Here is an 18,040-nt window from a genome sequence, read left to right as displayed (position 1 = left end):
TCCCTGTAAACTTTATATTCTCATGGGGAGGCAAGACACTTCCCCTATCCAATAATAATATTAAAAGCTCTGGAAGGGATCAAAATGTGAAGACAAACAAAGCAGGTTAAGGGGTAAAGGGTTGATAGGGTGATGGCCGTGGCCTCTAAGCAGAGCTCAGAATGTAGAGAGGGAACCTCTGTTGCCTGTATCTCAGATTTGGAAGAGGCCACAAAAGTCAAAATACCTTAGTAAATTAAGATATTCCTTTTCAATGTAATACTCCATAACTCCACACTAATTTGCTTTATCAGAATTTCACTCCAGAAAAATAGAAAATAAACGACTCCTTGTCAAAAAATAAGTCAGGGGCTGTGGATGACAGTGGCAAGATGACCTAAAGAAATGCATATTCTACAGCAGACGGTGGGGGTCCTGACTAATTGGCGAGCCAATTTTTCTGCATCTGGTGAACTCGGTGTCACAGGTGTCTTAATAGTCGTCACACTCTGAAATGATGTGCAGCAGAATCTGTTTGCCCATATCCGGTTTCTCTTCTTCCCTAGTAACTGACCTCTGATTGCTGGCTGAGGTAGTAAGTGATCTAAGGCCTCCTGGTATAAACACTACCTTTCTCAGCCTTCCTTGTGGTCCCGCCAGGCAACTAGGACAGAACCAAGACAAGGGGAGAATTGTGGCCTTCAGGAAATCCTCTTACAGGGGAGAGAGGGAGCCTGTCTCTGTCCTGTCTTTCCCTTGCTACTGACAATGTTGAACTCTCCCTGGGCCGTGTAATCCTGAAAAGAGGCAAGGGTTAGGAAACCTGCCCCCAATTTCTGTGTCCTGCCAAGAACTGCTTCTTCCTACAGGACTTAAGAAGACTCACAGATCACATAAGACATCGGCAAGAAATAGACTACCAGCATCCACCCTCAGTCTCATAAATGATTAGCTGATCACTTGCTCCCACTGCCGATCAGAATAAAATGCCTGCAGACCAAACTGTGCTCCAGGTCCCTGAACCTTGGGCCACCCTCAGGCTGAGTCAGCAGGTGTCCCTGTGGAGAACAGACTGGCCCCAGAGAACACTGTTCTCTGCTCTAAGATCCCATCAAGCCAGGCTTTCATCCCATTCCTCACACCCCTCTTCTGCCCCGTTTATTCCTCCCTATAAAAGAGAACCCCTCTCTGCCTGACTCTGGTCAGGATGGCAGGCCTCACAGTCACGTATTCTCCTTACTGCAATACAAGTAGTTTCCCGTCATCTGCAGTTTTACCTCCTAAGCTTTCAGTTACTTGTGATCAACCGTGGTATAGAAACCCTAAGTGGAAATTTCCAGAAATAAACAATTCTTAGTTTATAGTTGTGTGCTGTTCTGAGTAGCGAGATGAAATCTAGCACCTGCCCCTTCCTCCTTCCCAGGATGTGAGTCCTCTCTTTGTCTAGAGTGTCCACACTGTATATGTTACCTGCCTCTTAGTCACTAAGTAGCTGTCTGGTTATCAATTCAGTCACAGCATCGCAGTGCTTGTCTTCACGTAACCTTTATTTTACTTAATGATGGCCCAAAGCACAAGGGTAGGTAGTGAAGCAGGGAATTCAGAGACACCAAGGAGAAGCCTCAAAGTACTGTATCTCTAGGGTCTGGGATCATTGGGGGTTTCAGGTATCCACTAAGTGTCTTGGAACTTTTTGTCCCCCTTCCTCACTTTCCCTATTGTAACAGTCTCTTTCTATACCTTGAAAGAATCCTTCTGAACAACACTCTACCAAGTCTGGATTTATTTTTATTTGACAGCAGCTGGAATGTGAGTGTGACTGGTAGAGGTGACCCTGCCATCATCAACCAGGCATATAACAGAGTGCACGGACAGCAGGAAGGAGCTAAGCCTCAGACAACTCTGTGGTGCTACCAGCCTGGCTCTGCTGACTTCTGAACTTCACTCACGTACAAGGAGATAAACTCCTCTGCTATTTAATACTCTGTTACTTGAGGCTTTCTATCCTATAAATCCCAACCCGATCCTTATAGAGGAAAGCCAGCCACAAGAGGCCCAGGTCCACTGAAGGCCTGTGGTGTGTAGCCCAGCCCCCTCGTCACTGCTGATGGGGTGCTGCTTCTCCCGCTGGAGGTGACAGTGGGGAAGGCTGCTGGCAGAAACGACTAGATCACATGGAATAGCAGCAAGAAGAAACTCGGGGTGTTTTTTATCAGCTGCTTCACGATGCCACTGAAGGAGTCCCAGAATGCTAGCCGAGGGGTTACGGATTTGATGTGGTGTCCCCCAGTAGCTCCTGTGAAGGCACAAACATTGAGTGGTGAAGTGATTCGACGGTGAGAGCTGTAACCTAGTCGTCCATCCTAGTTTGAATGATGGCCTGGTGGTCATGTAAGCAGAGGGGCGCGGCTGGAGGAGGGGGGTTGCTAGGGGGGGCACCTTCCCCGTGGCCCCTTTCCCTTTGAGCTTCCTGACTCCACTGTGAGCTGAGCAGCTGACCTCCGCTGGGCCCTTGCCCTGCAACATGCTGCCTCACCTCGCCGAGAGCTATGGAGTCAGCCGAGAGCTATGGAGCCAGCCATCTCTGGACTGAGACCTTTGAAGCCACGAGCCCCAAATAAACTCTTTGTCCTGTAAGCTGTTCTCCTCGGGGTTTTGGTCATAGTGATGAAAAAACTGAATAAAACACCTGAAGATCGGCTTGTCAGGGTCAAAGAACTCATCCGGACAGAGCAAAGACAGAGCCAGGTCTCCAGACATCCACAGTCTGACAGTTTTACCAGCCGCTGATGCAGTGGCTGAGGAAGCAGTCAGAAGCACAAAGCCACAGCTCAAGTCATTAGAGAAACACAGTGGGTGACACTAACATCAGGAAAAAACGAACCCTTCCCCCTGCAGATTCAATCACAAGAAAGCCTGTTCCCCCACAACCAGGAGGTCTCAAGAGGAAAGAGGAGTAGAAAGGGCCAGGCTGGAATTACCTCATCCTCACTGCTGTCCGGAGGAAGGCAGATGTGACTGATGTTCAGACCAGCCTGAAAGGAACATGAGGTTGTCTGTCACTAGGAGCTTATAGTGATAAGAATTATAATGAATTAAAACAAGACAAAACCAAACAAAAAAAACAGCAATGCTCACCTCCTCAGCCAAATTCTGGTTGACTTCCTGCATCAAGTTGTCATCTCCTGTCTTAGGAGAGAGAGGCAAAAGGAGAAGAGAAGGTAATGACATGAAGAATACATCTCAAGAAGGCACAGAACAATGCAGCGACTGATTATTGTGATTACAAATTATCTAATCATAAAGACAGTATGGAAAACAGATAAAAAATAAAAACGGACTAATAGCTGGTATTTAGGAACATATCCAGACTTCCAAGTTATGTTACTTCGACCCAGCTTCCTGCTAACTACCGTTCCTAGTGAGGGGCTATGGATCTGACCCCAAAGAACCTAAGTACTCAGAGCACAGCTCTTTATCTGGAAAAGCACAACCCGACGGATCTGGAAACTGCTCTTCAGACACACTGGAGGCATGCCAAACACAACAGGGCAGTTCAACTCCTTGAGTGTGCCAGGCTCTAGGCTTGGCCACCTCGTCCCTTCCCTGCACCTGCCATCACACAAGGATGCCAGTGACAACAGCAAACAGTGCAATGGTAGCTCAGCACTAAAGGGCTGCCGCCAATGTTCATGACATGCAATGCCCTTTTGACATGGTAATGATACCTGACATGTCAAGCTTACAGCAGGCATTAAAAGATTGAGTGAAGAGATTACCAAGCACCCACATGTTGTCTAGCGTCTGTCTTTCTCAGAGACAAAGGGGAGCCTTTTTCCCAATCACCTCCAAATCACAGTTGATAAGCATTTATAAACACCCACGGGCTACATTAAATCCTGCACTATGCAATTTGTGTGGGCACCTGACTGCTGACCTCTGGGGCCACCCACACTTACAGAGGACTCAGCAGGGCAACCACCAAGCATCAACAAACTGAGCCTGCTCTTCCCAGACAAGAAGCAAGCTGGTCTTCTTTTGATGATCATTTTCTAAATTGAGAGGTATCCTGAAGTAGCACGAAGGCTTACCTGAATGATAACCAGAACCGGCTGAAAGGTAGGGTTTTTTTCTTGCAATAAATTCAGCACTTCTTTTGAATTTTGAATGACTTCCCTAAATTGAGAAAGGAAAACAGAAGTCATTTCTTTGTTAATGAGGAGAAAGAATGGATAGGACATATTTTCTTAAAAGTTCACGGTATCTTCTTACAAAGTTTGTTACTGTATATGACAATAAGAAGACAACAGGAGGAGCACCCAGGTTACCTTGCATGGTGGGGAGAAGCAGGACAACAATGCCAACAGGGACCTCAAGAAATCCTAACTTGTAAAAATGTGACAATCCAATTTTTAAAAATATGCAGAGGAAACAAGCTAAATGTTAATGATAATTTTCTAGAGGTGAATTTTTCTCTTGCATTCCCCAAGATAACTATACCAAAAAGTTTGGGTTTCTATTTTAAGTAATCCCATCCCTCTACCAGAGAAATGAGTTTGGGGACCATGGAGAAGGAAAGAAAATGTAGGTGGGGAGAGGGTGGTGGAGATAGGGGCTCAGGGAGGGGGCTGGCTGTTGGATAAGAAATGGTGTCAGGCTGATTTCTGCGTCCCAGAGTTTCAAAAACAATGTGAAGGGAGAGGAAGGGGAGGGAAATGTAAGTTGCAGAAATGGGGTATGTCAGAATCCATTTGGTAGCACCCTAAAGGCCTCTCTGGAAGAGCCTCTTCCTATGAGGGGCAGCGCCTCTCAAACCCAGCACTTTGCTTCGCAGCCCCAGAGGTAAAAGGTGCCAGCCCAGGGTGGGTAGACCAGGTAAATATGGCAAGAACCAGGCTTGCTCTCTGGATGAGGGATTTCAGAAGCCACCTTCACCCATATGAAATGTTCTCATTAGCACACCAACAACACGAGTAGCACCCCCCCCCCTTGTTGAGAGCCCCGGCCATGCCTGGCATTTGCTAGAGGGAATGTTTGAAAGGTGATGCCAGCGAACCATTGAGATGATGATTGGAGTTAAGCTATATATAATTGCTGTGATGCTGGATTGATTGTATTGTATATTTGACCTTTACTGTTGGGCAATGGGGCGGCTCTTGCTGCTTTGGAGGGTTTGCATTAGTTGGGGAAGGTCCGGCTTTCCAGTTGGTGTGGTGTCTGCCTGGAGGAGCTGCGAGGGTGGCATTACAGAGAGGTTCCCAGGGAGCGTGTGTGGAGTGTGCTGGTGGAGTTCGGAAATAAAGTTTGTTCCTGCTTGAGTGGCTCGTGATTTGTGCCCAGCCAGACTGCGGCACCCCCTCTTCACAACAGATCAAAGTTCACCCTTGGAAGTTCCTGACTTAAGTGTCAAAACCATCTTTTTTGAATCCAGGGACTTGCACATGCTAGGCAAGCATTCTACCACTAAACTATACCCCTAGACCATCTTCAAATGGTGTTTTTGGTCTCCAACAGGTTCATACAAGCACCTGATAGATTTCAAAAAATACAAGAAGAGATTCCTGCAAGATCCCATCAGCAGTCAGTTGCCAAGAGCAAACTATCTCCCAGTTTTCAACAAGGTAGTTAGAAATGTGACCAGAGGGCACTGCAGCCCTCTGGTGGGTGGACGAGCTGAATGGTTGTTCAGGACAGAAATCTTCCAAACTCACAACCAACAAGCCTCTGTATTGTCACCCAGGCTAGAAATGGAAGACTAGGTGGGCAGGCAACTGTACACAGCCTGTGACCATTTGTTTGTTTTGGTTTAAACACTTGGGATAAAGCAACCTAATTCTCAGAAAAGTAGCTTGCTATTGTGTTGAATAAATGAGGCCAAATGGTAAAGTTGGTAAATCACCATATAAATGGGCACTACACCCCATCGGTCCTGGGATGGGTGGCTAAGGCCCACAAGCCGTACTGTCTCCCAGCCTGCAAAAGGCTGCTCATGTAGGCCAGATTTGGTTCTCATTTTTGCCCAGCCAGGGAAGCCACCAGCATGGGAGTGGCAAAAGGACCATCCAGGAAACTTGCTAAAAATAAAGGTTTCTACACTTGCCCCAGAGAGTCTGAGTCAAGATTTTGGGTGGGGCCCAGGAATGTGTCTCTCTGACTGGGCGTCCAGGATTCCGGGTCACTGACATGGAAACACAGCCAGGGCTGGAGCTCTACCAGGGCTGGCAGTTCGCTTGGTCTCCATGGAGCCCGGCTTCCTTATCTGTAAGACAGGTGCTCCCCAGGGGCTCTTAACCTTTTCCTTCTTCTTTTCTATTCTCTTACTTTTTCTGGATGTAGGAGGGATACTGGGGATGGAACCCAGGGGCACATGTCCAACCACCTTATTTTTTATTTTAGGACAGGATCTCCCTTAAGTTGCTGAGATTTCAATAACTTGCTTCAACTGGTCTCAAACTTGTGATCCTCCTGCTTCAGCCTCCCTAGTCACTGGGAATGTAGATACACACCCCAGCTCCCTGATTCCTTTTTTATAATTGGATTTTTTTTTTTCTGTGCTATAAAGCTAACCTAAGCACTAAAAACACTCATACTGATAGCAATAGTCATTTCCTCAGAAACATCCAAAGTCTTGCCCACCTCAATAAAACAAAAAGAACACTACCACAGATAAGTCATGGGTAAAAAGAGATTTTCCTTTTAAAATAGCTGGGAGAGTATGGAAGATATGGGTGGATAAACAGGGTTCAACATTGTAGCCAACAAAGCTAATAAAACAAACCGTCCTTGCCCAGACAACCTGCCACTTGTTTGAGGGTTACTCATTATTCCGACAGTGATGAGCACAGCAAGCAAGAAGCCACCAGGTTCAATGAAGCCAAAAAGTAGCACAAATGTTTCTGATCAGAGATTTTCCAGAACACATGGCCCTGTTAACTCCATCTGACTGGGAACAAGTGGGAGGAGTGTGTGATGCTAGCTGGACTGTCATGTGTAACTAAAACTCAGAATTCTAGTATTAAAGATAACTTAATAGTATCCTAAGCCATCACCACTAGCTTTATTATTCGTTACAATTACCCTAGATGTATCTTCCACCATTACTATCTCCAGCAGCTCGTCCTCTGGCCTGCTGTGCAGCAAGTATGTTAGCAGGACACAAAGCTGCCTCAGCTAGCTGTGGTAATGCTGCCAAAGAGCTGGGGAGGAAGCAGTTGGTCAGGTTATTGAAAACTGTCAATTTGGGTTTATATTTCTGCATGCTGAGCCTATTTATTAATAATGTTCTACATTTCAACTTTTCTATTCTTTACAGGCAAAAGAGGTATTCTAGAAATATAACAAAGGTTTGTAAAGCAGACTCCTCCAAAGACGTCTCCCGGTGTTCAGAGGAGGAGTTCTGGGTAAAAGCAGTGGACAGCAGTTTAATATTCAACAGTAACAATAACAATGGCTGGGAACTTCTTTTCATAGTACTTCCATGTTAGCTGAACGTGGCCACCAGCTGGGAAGCACATTTCCCAGTGTCACCTGTAGCTGGGTGGGCTCTTGTGAGCCTTCTTGACAATAAGAATGCTCAGTCAAGAGGACCCTGAACCAGCAACCTTGGCCATTTCCCCTATTGCTGGCTGTGAGGTGGTGACACCAAAGCGATGGTCTTTTTCCCAGAACTGGAGCAGTGAGTAGCCATCACAGGGATCAACTATCATAGGGGTCATCATAGGGATCGTCATCTATGGTTTCTGTGTATCCCCCAAAGTTCATGTGTTGGATACTTAATCCCCAGTGCAGCAGTGCTGGCAGATAACTGGAAATGAGGACACTTCTGGGAGTGTGTTCCTGATGAAAGGTTGACTTTGCACCCTATCCCTCTTGCCCTTCTGCCTTTGACCATGTTATGATGCAGCCAGAAGGCCTTTGCCAGATACAGACACCTTGATATTGGACTTTCAAGCCTCTGGAACTGCAAGACATTTCTGTTGTTTATAAATTACCCAGGTTGTGGCATTCTGCCATAACTGTACAAAATGAACTAAGACCTCTATTAAAGTAGCCTGGCCTATTTTCAACTTTATACAGAAGACTGATCTGAGGGCCCCAACAGGAGGATCTTTTTTTTTTTTTTTTTTTTTTTTACTGCATTCCACCAAATCTAAGATAACAAAAGACACACCACTATTTTATGAACCACTAAGAAAAAGAAAAGATTCTGCCAGTTAACTGTGGCACAATCTTTTTTAACACAAAGTATTTATGCTACAAGTACTGACAGATTTTTTTTGGTAGTGTTGGGGTTCAAACCCAGGGCTTCCCCCACACTACCCAAGTGCTCTACCACTGAGGTACACCTTTGGCCCAACAAAAATTTTTAGACTTATTTACACATGGAATGTGTTTTGCCATAAACCATTCACATTTATGTATATACATAAAAAGAAAACAAACAAACTTAATTGAGGTATTCTGAAATGTCACATTCAGGATCTGCCTTTTCTGAATTTGATTTAAAAACTCCAACATATTTTTGTTATTTGTAGGTCACTGTTTCTACCCCCCACCCCCACCCCATACAATTACCATGTGTGTTATAAGAGCACTGGGGATATGGTATTTCTTAAAAGGTCATGTCATTTTTGTCTTCAGTACCTTAGACACCTTCCTGTTACTACAACAGAATATCTAAGTAACTTACAGAGAGGAAAGATTTCTTTTGGTTCACAGTCACAAAGACTCTTGTTCAAGATTGGGCAGCTCACCACTGCCTTGGGGCTCTGGCAAGAGCAAGGCATGATCATGGGAGTATGTGGCAGAGCAAAACCACTTACTTCGTGAGCCAGAAAGAAAAGATAAAGGATACCAGGGTCTCACAATCCTCTTTAAGAACATGCTCCCAAACACCTAAGGACCTTCTCTAAGGCCCCACCTCTCAAAGTTCCTCCACCTCCTAGCAGCACCACACTCTGGGCCCTTTAACACATGAAGGATATTCAGCATCCCGACTGCAGCACAGGCTCTGCATGTGCTGAATTTGGTGCTGTCATGATTACAACAGATGTTAATGGACATCATCGAAACCCTATTATTTCCTAAAATTACCTTAGCATGCCGGTAAACTGAGACACTACCACCAGGAGAACAGTTTACTTACTATACCTCTCAGGGAGCTTGTCCCTTAACTGTTCTGACTCTTATTCATGAATCAAGAGCCAACATCTGAGGCTCCTGAATGTCTACTCCAGCTTGACTGTTCTAGTCAGCTTCCTTTCCCCTTTCCTCCAAATCTGGGGGGAACCTTTTTCAGGGCTGAGACTTTCAGGAAACCAAGCACATAACTCAATCGGTAGGTACAGCAATACCCATGGCCATGACCAGTTCCTACAGGTGTAGGTAATGCCAGGTGCCAAGTGACTGCCACCTGGCCAACAGTATCAACCAACTGGAAGACAAATAGCAGTTTTAGAGATACTGAAGAAGTATGTCCTAGAGTCCCTAGGGTACCTTAAAACTCACAACCACTTCATGAAGTCAGTGACTGCCATGGTTTGGATCTGGACTGTCCCCCAAAGACTTGGTCCCCAGTGTAGAAATGTGCAGAGGTGGGGGCTTTCAGGATGTGATTGGATAATAAGGGCTCTGATGTCATCAATGTATTAATCCACTGATGGATTCATAATCTGACTATTGGAAGGTGATAGAAACTGAAGGAGGAGGGGCCTAATTGCAGAAGCAGGTCCTGGGAGGCAAACCTTTGGCAACTACATTTGTCTGTCCCCACCTCAGCTTCCCCAAAGCTGTGAGCTGGTAGCTTTCCTCGGGCGACACCCTCTATCCTGATGTTTCTGTTCTGCGTTCTGCATTGGAGCCAGTTGACCATGGACTAAAACCTTTGAAACCATAAGTTTAAAAATTTTCTTCCCCCCCTAAGTTGATTTTTTTCAGGAATATTTTCACAGCAAAGCTAACACTGTGGTTTCAATTTTATAGAGGAAGACACAGATCCAACAGCTTGCCCACGCACTCACAGCCAATGAGTGGTAAAGTCGAGTTGGAAAGAGGTCACTTGACTCTTACTTATAATTAAATGAAGCAGAGACACATGACTTAACACTTCCATCGGTGTGGTTTACAACAGGAGCCAACAAAGGAAGACTCACTATTATTGTTATTTATTTGTGTTGAGACAAAGGCTTAATTGGAAAGAAGAGGCATATTCAAGGGAGAACAAGGAAGAAACCTTGGGGGGTAAAGCAAAGAATACACATTCAAGGGAAAATGTAGGCTACCTCCAGAGGGAGAGACCACCAACTAGAACATTTTTAAATGGTTAAAAAAATAGAAATAAGGTCTATGGAATGGGAAAATTAAATGAAATTCAACTTTCAGTGTCCATTAATAAGTTGTTCAATTTCATTTAAAAAATGATAGAAAAATTTGTTTTGTTATAAAAGTATCTACATCATATTTTTAAATTTAGTTCATTAAATCTAAAATATTTACTACCTGTCCCATTATGCACTTTGGTTTTAGAACACTGAAAAAACTAATTGCCAACATTTGTTGAGGGCTTAGTATGCAACAGTTCCTGGGCGAGGCATTTCCTATGTGCTCTCTCACTTAACTGTTTCATGATCGCTGGTGCTGAGTACTGTTATTTGCTCCATTTTCCCGAGGAACTGAGTTTGGGGGGCCTAGGGGTTTAGAATCCCTCCCAACAACTCTACTCATCTTTAAGCATGGCTTTAAACAACTGAACACACACGAACAAAACCCTCAGCTGGTCCCAAAACTTGATTCATCCACCACCACAATGCCCAGCATAGATTTGAGAGTGGTTAGAGACTCAAGAGACAGGGTCCCTGCCTGCTGGAACTTACATGCCAGGTGGGTGAAACAAAAGAAATGAGCCAATAAAAAAGGGACAAGAAAATCTGAGGCAATAATAAGTGCTATCTAGAAAATAAAACAGGGGGATGGGTGTGCCTTCCAAGCTGTCTTCAGACCCTACCGCACCAAGAGGCTAGGTTGAGGACTGGTTAAATTCTAATGCCCCAAAGTCAATCCAACATTCAGAAAATGACAGGTTATCCACATAAATGGCTCCTCCTCCTCATCGCATCATAAAGAAGCCTGGGTAAGTCATCACGGGAGAGAGGAGGGAGGCAGAGACAGGTACGGGTTGGGGGAGGCAGTGACTTTTAGAATGAGGGCTAGAAGGAAAACGGAAGGGGTGGGAGGGGAGTAGGAAGGACCGTCTGCCCAGAGAAAGGGCATCTTAGTTCAGGGAAAGACTGGAAAGGGCTTTTCTGCCACCTTCAGGTGAGTCCAGGGCGCATTGCTCGCTCTGGGCCTCGGTGAACCCACTTCTCCACCGAGCGCCTGCCTGGGCTCTTCCTCCTTGGTCCACCACTCAGGGCCGAGTGTCGGGGTGCCAGTGTGTGGGGGACGCGGGAGGCTCCCACAGTTCGCCTCCGGGTCTGGGGACTCCGTGTCCCCTGCGCAGCGATGCTGCAGACACGCCGGCGCGCCCTCTCAGGCTCTTTTTATCGGCCAGGCTCCACCTTCGCCTCGTCGGGACAAGCAGTCAGTCTAGATTCGGGCCCCACACGCGGGGGCCGCGGCGCTGCGGGAGCCGGGTGGCTTCAGCGCCAGGGCAGCCGAGGAGCAATCGCGCGGGCGGCCACCCGACCCGCGCGCCTAGGCAGCCCCGCCACCTCCCCGCGCTCGGCGGCGAATCCCCGGCGGCAGCCCCTCCTCCGGAGTCCCGCCCTCGGCCGCGCCGCCCCTTTCCCGTTCGTGCCGCGCCCGGCGCGGTTGCATCAGAGCGGAGGGCGGCGCGCACGTGGAGCGGGGCGTGCAGGGCGGGCGGTCCCAGCCGCGCGGCGCCGGCTGAGGATGCCCGCCGCCGCCCGACCCCCAGCCTCGCCCCAGAGCGCCCCTGTCCCTACCCGGCGCGCGGGTCCGCCTCCCCGCACTTCCTCGGCAAACCTCCCAGCGCCCCCAACAAGTTGGCACCAAGCACTCGCTGTTGGCACCACCCCCACGGCGGTCCCCGGGAACCGCCGAAAGCCCAGAGCTCCAGCCGCCCCATCCCTGAGTCTCGGGTCGCCACCGCTGGGGACCTGCGCGCGGGCCAGGTGGGACACTCACTTGACGATGGAGTCCCGCGCTGGGGGCGCCGGGTGGCCGGGGCCGCAGCTGCTCCGGGCCTGGCCATCCTGCTGCCGCCGCTGCCCGCGCAGACCCTCCCAGCAGGCGCCGCCGCCACCGCCGCCGCCGCTGGCGCGAATGGGCACCCGGAGGTGGTGCGGCGGGCCGGGCGGCCGCGGCAGGAGGCAGGACTGGCGCAGGACGAGCGAAAGGCGCACGCTCATGATGCAGAAGGGAAAGTCGGGAGGCAGGTCCTCCTACCACACGGGGACTCGGCGGCAAGTGCCTCCCGAAGGTGTCTCGGCGGGCGCCAGAGAGAGCCAAGCCGGCCAGTAACGGGCCAGCGGCGGAAAGGACCGGGCTCTTCCTCCTCAGGAGCAGAGGCCCCTAGGGGGCACTGCACCTAGTGACGTCGGGAGGCGGGGGCCTGCGAGATGCGAGGCTGCTAGTTGGAGTTGCCTGGAAGTCAGGGTAGCTTTCAGGCATCTTCAACAGTTGCTCAAAATGTGGTTCGTGATTCAAGTCAGACGAGGGTGGGGCATCAGGTTGGCCCCAGATCTGCCCTGTCGCCGCATACCCTCCCCTCTACCTGAAACGCTGGTGTCACCCTCCATCTGCGAATGGCAGTTCACTTCCTCCAAGAACCAGTGGCTATGAATCCAATTTAGATAAGAGGATTTGGATTGATTCCGCTGGCGGTGTCCTGAGGTGTGTGGTCTAGGGTGTTCCGACCTCAGGCAGGTCCCTTAGCCTCTGTGCAACTTCCCTGACTCAGCGATACTTTTTAAGTACCCTAATTTATAATTTTATAACTTACAAGTGATGTGGAAATAAGGTTATAACTTCATAATTTCACAATTCCTGAGTAAAGTGCTACATTAGTGATGTAATTTTGTGATTCTCAAGTAAGGTGGGAGTAAAATTGGTCCAAGTTAGAGACATCCGTTTTCACTTAGCTAAATAACACTGCACTGAGTGCTGGAAAAACACGTCATTTAATCCCGAAAAATGTCATGAGTTGAATAGTACCGGTCTCCATTTCCAACCAGGGCAGCTGTGTGTGTGTGTGTGTGTGTGTGTGTGTGTGTGTGTGTGTATTGGTAGAGCTGGGAGTTTGCCTGGTTCCAACTAATTGTGTTCTTGATCTTCTCCCATTGTCGGTATTTTCCATTGTAGGAAGATGGCCACATCTGACCCGTCATGGTTTTGTAGGATTCAGGAATAACTAACATCTTCACAATCTATGAGGTAGGTATTATCAAAAAATTTACAAACAAGTATATAAATTGACAGAGTTATATTTTGTATAAGCAAGTAAATATTTAAAATCTAGAATCACCAATTCCCCTACTGTTGTTATGATCTTGAGCAAGTCTCAAAACTCCTTTAATATGTATTTGTCTCATCCTTAAAATGGGGACATTCATTTAATATTTATTGAACACTACTGAACACCAACAACTGGCCAAAAAGTTGAATATTACCCAGTCCCTACCATTTAGAAGTTCCAGGTAGTAACTACCTGGCAAGTGCTACATTAGTGATGTTTAAGAAGGCTGTGGAGACCACAAGTGGTAGGACCCCATCTACATAAAATGCCCCAAATAGGCAAATCTCTAGAGTCTGGAAGTGCATTAGTGATTACTTATAGCTAGGGGTCGGGGGCTGGAGGGTTGGGAGGTGATAGCCAATAGTGAATGTAGGGTTGCTTTGGGCATGGGCAATAAAAATAAATGTTCTAACATTGATTATGATGGTTACAAATACTATGAATAGTCTAAAAACCACTGAATTGTGCACTTTGTGAGAATTGTAGATGAATTCTATCTCAACAAAGCTGCTATTCTTCTCCCCCAAATGGCTTCTGAGGTAAGCTTTGTGGGTCTTTGAAAATATATATACTAAACCTGGATGCTGAGGTGGGATGATCACTTGAGCTCATGAATTTGAGACCAATCTAGGCAACATAGTGAAACACTGTCTCTAATTATATACATAAATAACATGTATACAATTTATTTCTGATTATAAAAGTAAAAATATTCATGGTCTAGCAGTTTCCAAAAAGGAAGAGAGCACTAATTAAATACTATGTATGGATGAAAATTTGAATAGAAAAAGCTGTCAAGTTAAAATCTTAAAAACATTTCACTGGAATGGTGGGGCACACGGGCAATCCCAGCAACTTGGGAGGCAGAGGCAGGTAGATCACCAAAAATAGGCCAGCCTCAGCAACTTAGTGAGACCCTGTCTTAAAATTAAAAAAATAAAATCAAATAAAAAGGGCTGGGGATGTGGCTAGGTGGCAAAGCACCCCTGGGTTTAATCCCTAGTACCAAACAAAAACAAAAACAGAAAAACCCAAACCATAGACCTAAACCAAACTTAATGGAATTGGGAGCCACAGAAACTAACTTGTTATGGAAAGTCACTAATGTGGAAGTGACTCAGGCAATATGTGGATGTTGCATAGCTGTTCTGTAGAGGGCATCTTGGTGCTGGTCTCAGTCCTCACTTGTTATGCTTTGGTTGTGTCCCAGCAGGCTTGGTTCTCAGTCTGTGGCACTCCTAAGGGGCGGGTCTAGCAGGAGGACGTTACTTCACTGGAGATGCCCTAAAGGGATATTGGGGCCCCACCCACTTTCTCTCTCTCTTAGCTTCCCAGCTACTAAGAGGTGTGCAGCTTTGTCCTATCTGGAGCTTCTGCCACCAGGTACTGTCGCAACAGAAAAAAGCAAACTGGGTGCACAATCATGGGCTGAAACCTCAGAAAGCAAGAGCCCTCTTCTTTTTCAAAGTTGTTTATCTCAGGTACCCGTCACAGCAATGGAATGCTGACTAACACAATCACCAGAGGCTCAGTCAATGCACAGCTTTAAAGTGACACACTACATCTTTCAGTTAGATGGTAGGTTAAAGTATAACCATGCTTTCTTGACCTGGAGGCCACATTATTTTTAAACAATGTAATGTTTTCTAACCTTAAGCAATTTTAGGTGAAAGAGTTGTTGGATTTCTTGGCATTGTTTGAATCAGACATTTGTTGGTTACAATAAACTCTATTAAACTACTTAGGTTTCCCACTCTGCCCTAATTACAAAAATAATGGCCAAACTAGAATACCATGTCTGAGGAAATGTAGGACATTTAATAGCCCATCATTTTCTTACAATGTTTGACATTTATCTAAAGGCTGTCCTATTATGATTCATAATATATAAAGTTTTAAAATGATCTGAAAGGCCAGGATCACGAGTGCCTGCGCTGATGGGGCCAGTTAAAATATTTTACTTGACTCTTAGAATGATGATGGAGGGATCCCGGGGCCTCCGTTCCCTTCATTCTTTCTCACAGTTCCAGGCCAGGCCCTGAAGTCAGCGTGGCCCGAGCCCAAGCCTGAGTGCCCACCTTCCAGAGGGGATACTGGGGCTCTCACACATTGATAATATACACCTGTAGGATAGACTAGGAAGAGGAGAAAGACAGAAGTAAGTGTAGAACCCTTCATATTTCCAGGTTTGTTTCATAGTTGTTTTGTGACCTCATTTTGAGAGATCTGTCTAAACCTGTTTGCCCAAAACTCAAATAATTATTTAGGAAAAGTCAGCTATGATAGGAAGAAAGGGCCTATTTTGTTGAAGCCTTTTTAAATTAATTCAATAATGTTCTTTTCTGGAGTGTATAGATCATTCAGTGCACTTTGAAATAACGTTTGGACATATGTCAAAGAAAGTTTGTTTTCAGTATAAGTTAAGCAATATATATCTGAATTTAATGCTATTTTATATATACCAGGCATGATGGTATATGCCTGTAATCCCAGCAACTCAGGAGGCTGAGTCAGGAGGATTATGAGTTCGAAACCAGCCTCAGAAATTTACCAAGGTCCTAAGCAACATAGTGAAACCCTGTCTCTAAATAAAATATAAAAAGGGCTGGGGATGCGGTTCAGTGGTTAAGTGCCCCTGGGTTTAATCCCTAGTACTAAATATATATAGACATATATTTATAATATACATATGAAGAGTGTAAGTGTCTTTACTCACTGAGCTCTGTACTAAGCATGCAGTTAAGAGGTCACCTATGAACAGGACAGACACTGAGTTCACTGTGTAGAACCATGTAGAACATAGCATGTTAATGGAAAACCACAAGTATGGTAGCTCTGAGTCTTGTAAGAGTATCGAGAAGGCACCCATCTAGACCAAGACAATCACAAAAAGCTTCCTGAAGGAGGTGGCACTTGAAGGCAAGACTTAAAGATGGTTAGGAGTTGAACCAAGGGAAGAGTTGCTGTTGGAAATAAATGCTGTGGGTACAGGAATCCCATGAGCAAGAGCTGGGAGTGCAGGAGGTGGTGATGAATTTGAGGTATTGCAAGTTATTCCAGAAATAGAGTTGGAGAAAATGAAGAACAGTGACAAGTAAGGCTGAAAAGGCACACCTCGTGGCAGGTCAGGTAACCAGAGGAAGGAGTTGGCATTGTATTTTGAGAGCAGTAGAGAGTGGCACCCTCGGATGTGCATTTAGAAGGATTCCCAGTAACTGTGTGTAAAATGGAAAATGAAGTCAGTAAACAAATCTGGAACCCGTGCTAGTAACTGGGGAAGACATGATGAGTACCTGGGTGTGCGATGGTCCAGTGGGATGGTGGAAAGTGAATGGATTCAAGAAATATTTAAGAGGAGAAGTTAGCTGCATTTGGTATTTGATTGGCATAGAGGGTGCATGGAAGGAAATTATCAGAGATGAAGCCCCAGGTTCCAGCAATATATACCTGAATTTAGTTAAGCAACATCTATCTATCTATCTATCTATCTATCTATCTATCTATCTATCTATCTATCTACACATGGGGGAGGGGTGCTGTTCACAGAAGGAGACCAGGGGAGAGAAGCAGCAGATGTGGACCAGCCAAGATTGGCATACCTCTGGGATGTGCAAATGGAGATATCTGGAGGGAGAAGTTGAAACCATCCATGGCTGTGTAGCTCAGGAGAAAGTTTTAACATGGAGAAATAAATTTGATAACTATATAGCACCAAAACACAAAGAGGGAACTTAAGCCTATGTTTGTGGATATGATCACCAAGAGTGATCTAAAAGTGAAAGATCTAGAATAGCATCAAAGAATACAAACAAAAAATAGAGGATATAAGTCTAAAAAGAAGTTAAAGCCATATGAGTAGGAGAAAATTCGAGAGAGTGTATTGTGAGATGTGCATTTGGTTGCAAGGAACAGAAAAACCTGACTTACAGTGAGTGGTTAAAACAAAAGGTTTATTTTTTACCCAAAAAACAGGAAGTTCAAGGTAGGCAACGTATCCTTATTTTCTCCCCTAGCCTGTTTTGAGTCTGGTGCTTTGGAATTCCTAGTCAGCTCTGAGAGTTAACATTTATTCTGATAATTTTTTTTCTCCTGACACTTAAAGTTTGCTAAAGTCAATGTAGCAAAAATGAAAGAACTACAAGGAGAACTAGATGAGTCCACAGTTATAGTTGTAAATTTAGTATTCCTCTCTGTAACTGATAGACCTAGTAGACAACAAAATCAGTAAGGATATAGAAGTCCTAAACATCCTGTCCACCAAGTTGATCTTCAGAGACCATCCTGTCCCAGAACACAGAGGGCATGTTGTTTACAAGTGCACATGGAAGATCTGTCAGGAGTGGCTCTATTCTAGGCCATAAAACAGACTGAATGAATTTGAAATAATTTAAATGAAAGTGTATTCTCTGGCCACATTGGAATTAATCTATAATTCAGTAATACAAATGTTTCTAGAAAATTCCCCCAATATTTAAAAATGTAATAACATTTCTAATCAATCCATGGTAGAGTAAGAAAATCTCAAGGGAAATTATAAACTATAATGAAAGCAAAAACATAACCTATCAAAGTATGCAGGATATAGCC

The 18,040-nt window shown here is 45.6% G+C and overlaps 1 protein-coding gene across 3 annotated transcripts in view; it reads right to left on the bottom strand.

The window, feature by feature from the left end:
* Window positions 1-12,474, bottom strand: part of MTHFD1L (methylenetetrahydrofolate dehydrogenase (NADP+ dependent) 1 like) — a 191,846-nt gene extending 179,372 nt beyond the window's left edge. For all 3 annotated transcript variants that reach the window (XM_081295964.1, XM_081295963.1, XM_081295965.1), the window contains exons 1-4: window positions 12,124-12,474; window positions 4,071-4,155; window positions 3,118-3,168; window positions 2,961-3,014 (exon numbers count right to left, since the gene is read on the bottom strand). In XM_081295964.1, the coding sequence (XP_081152090.1) occupies window positions 2,961-3,014; window positions 3,118-3,168; window positions 4,071-4,155; window positions 12,124-12,347 (414 nt within the window). In that variant the 5' untranslated portion in view covers window positions 12,348-12,474. The remainder of the gene's footprint in view (window positions 1-2,960; window positions 3,015-3,117; window positions 3,169-4,070; window positions 4,156-12,123) is intronic.
* Between the last annotated feature and the right edge of the window lie 5,566 nt (window positions 12,475-18,040).

Source organism: Spermophilus citellus, assembly GCF_964194105.1.
Source record: "Spermophilus citellus genome assembly, chromosome: 5".
NCBI classification, from domain to species: domain Eukaryota; kingdom Metazoa; phylum Chordata; class Mammalia; order Rodentia; family Sciuridae; genus Spermophilus; species Spermophilus citellus.
This window is presented reverse-complemented; position numbering and strand designations above follow the sequence as displayed.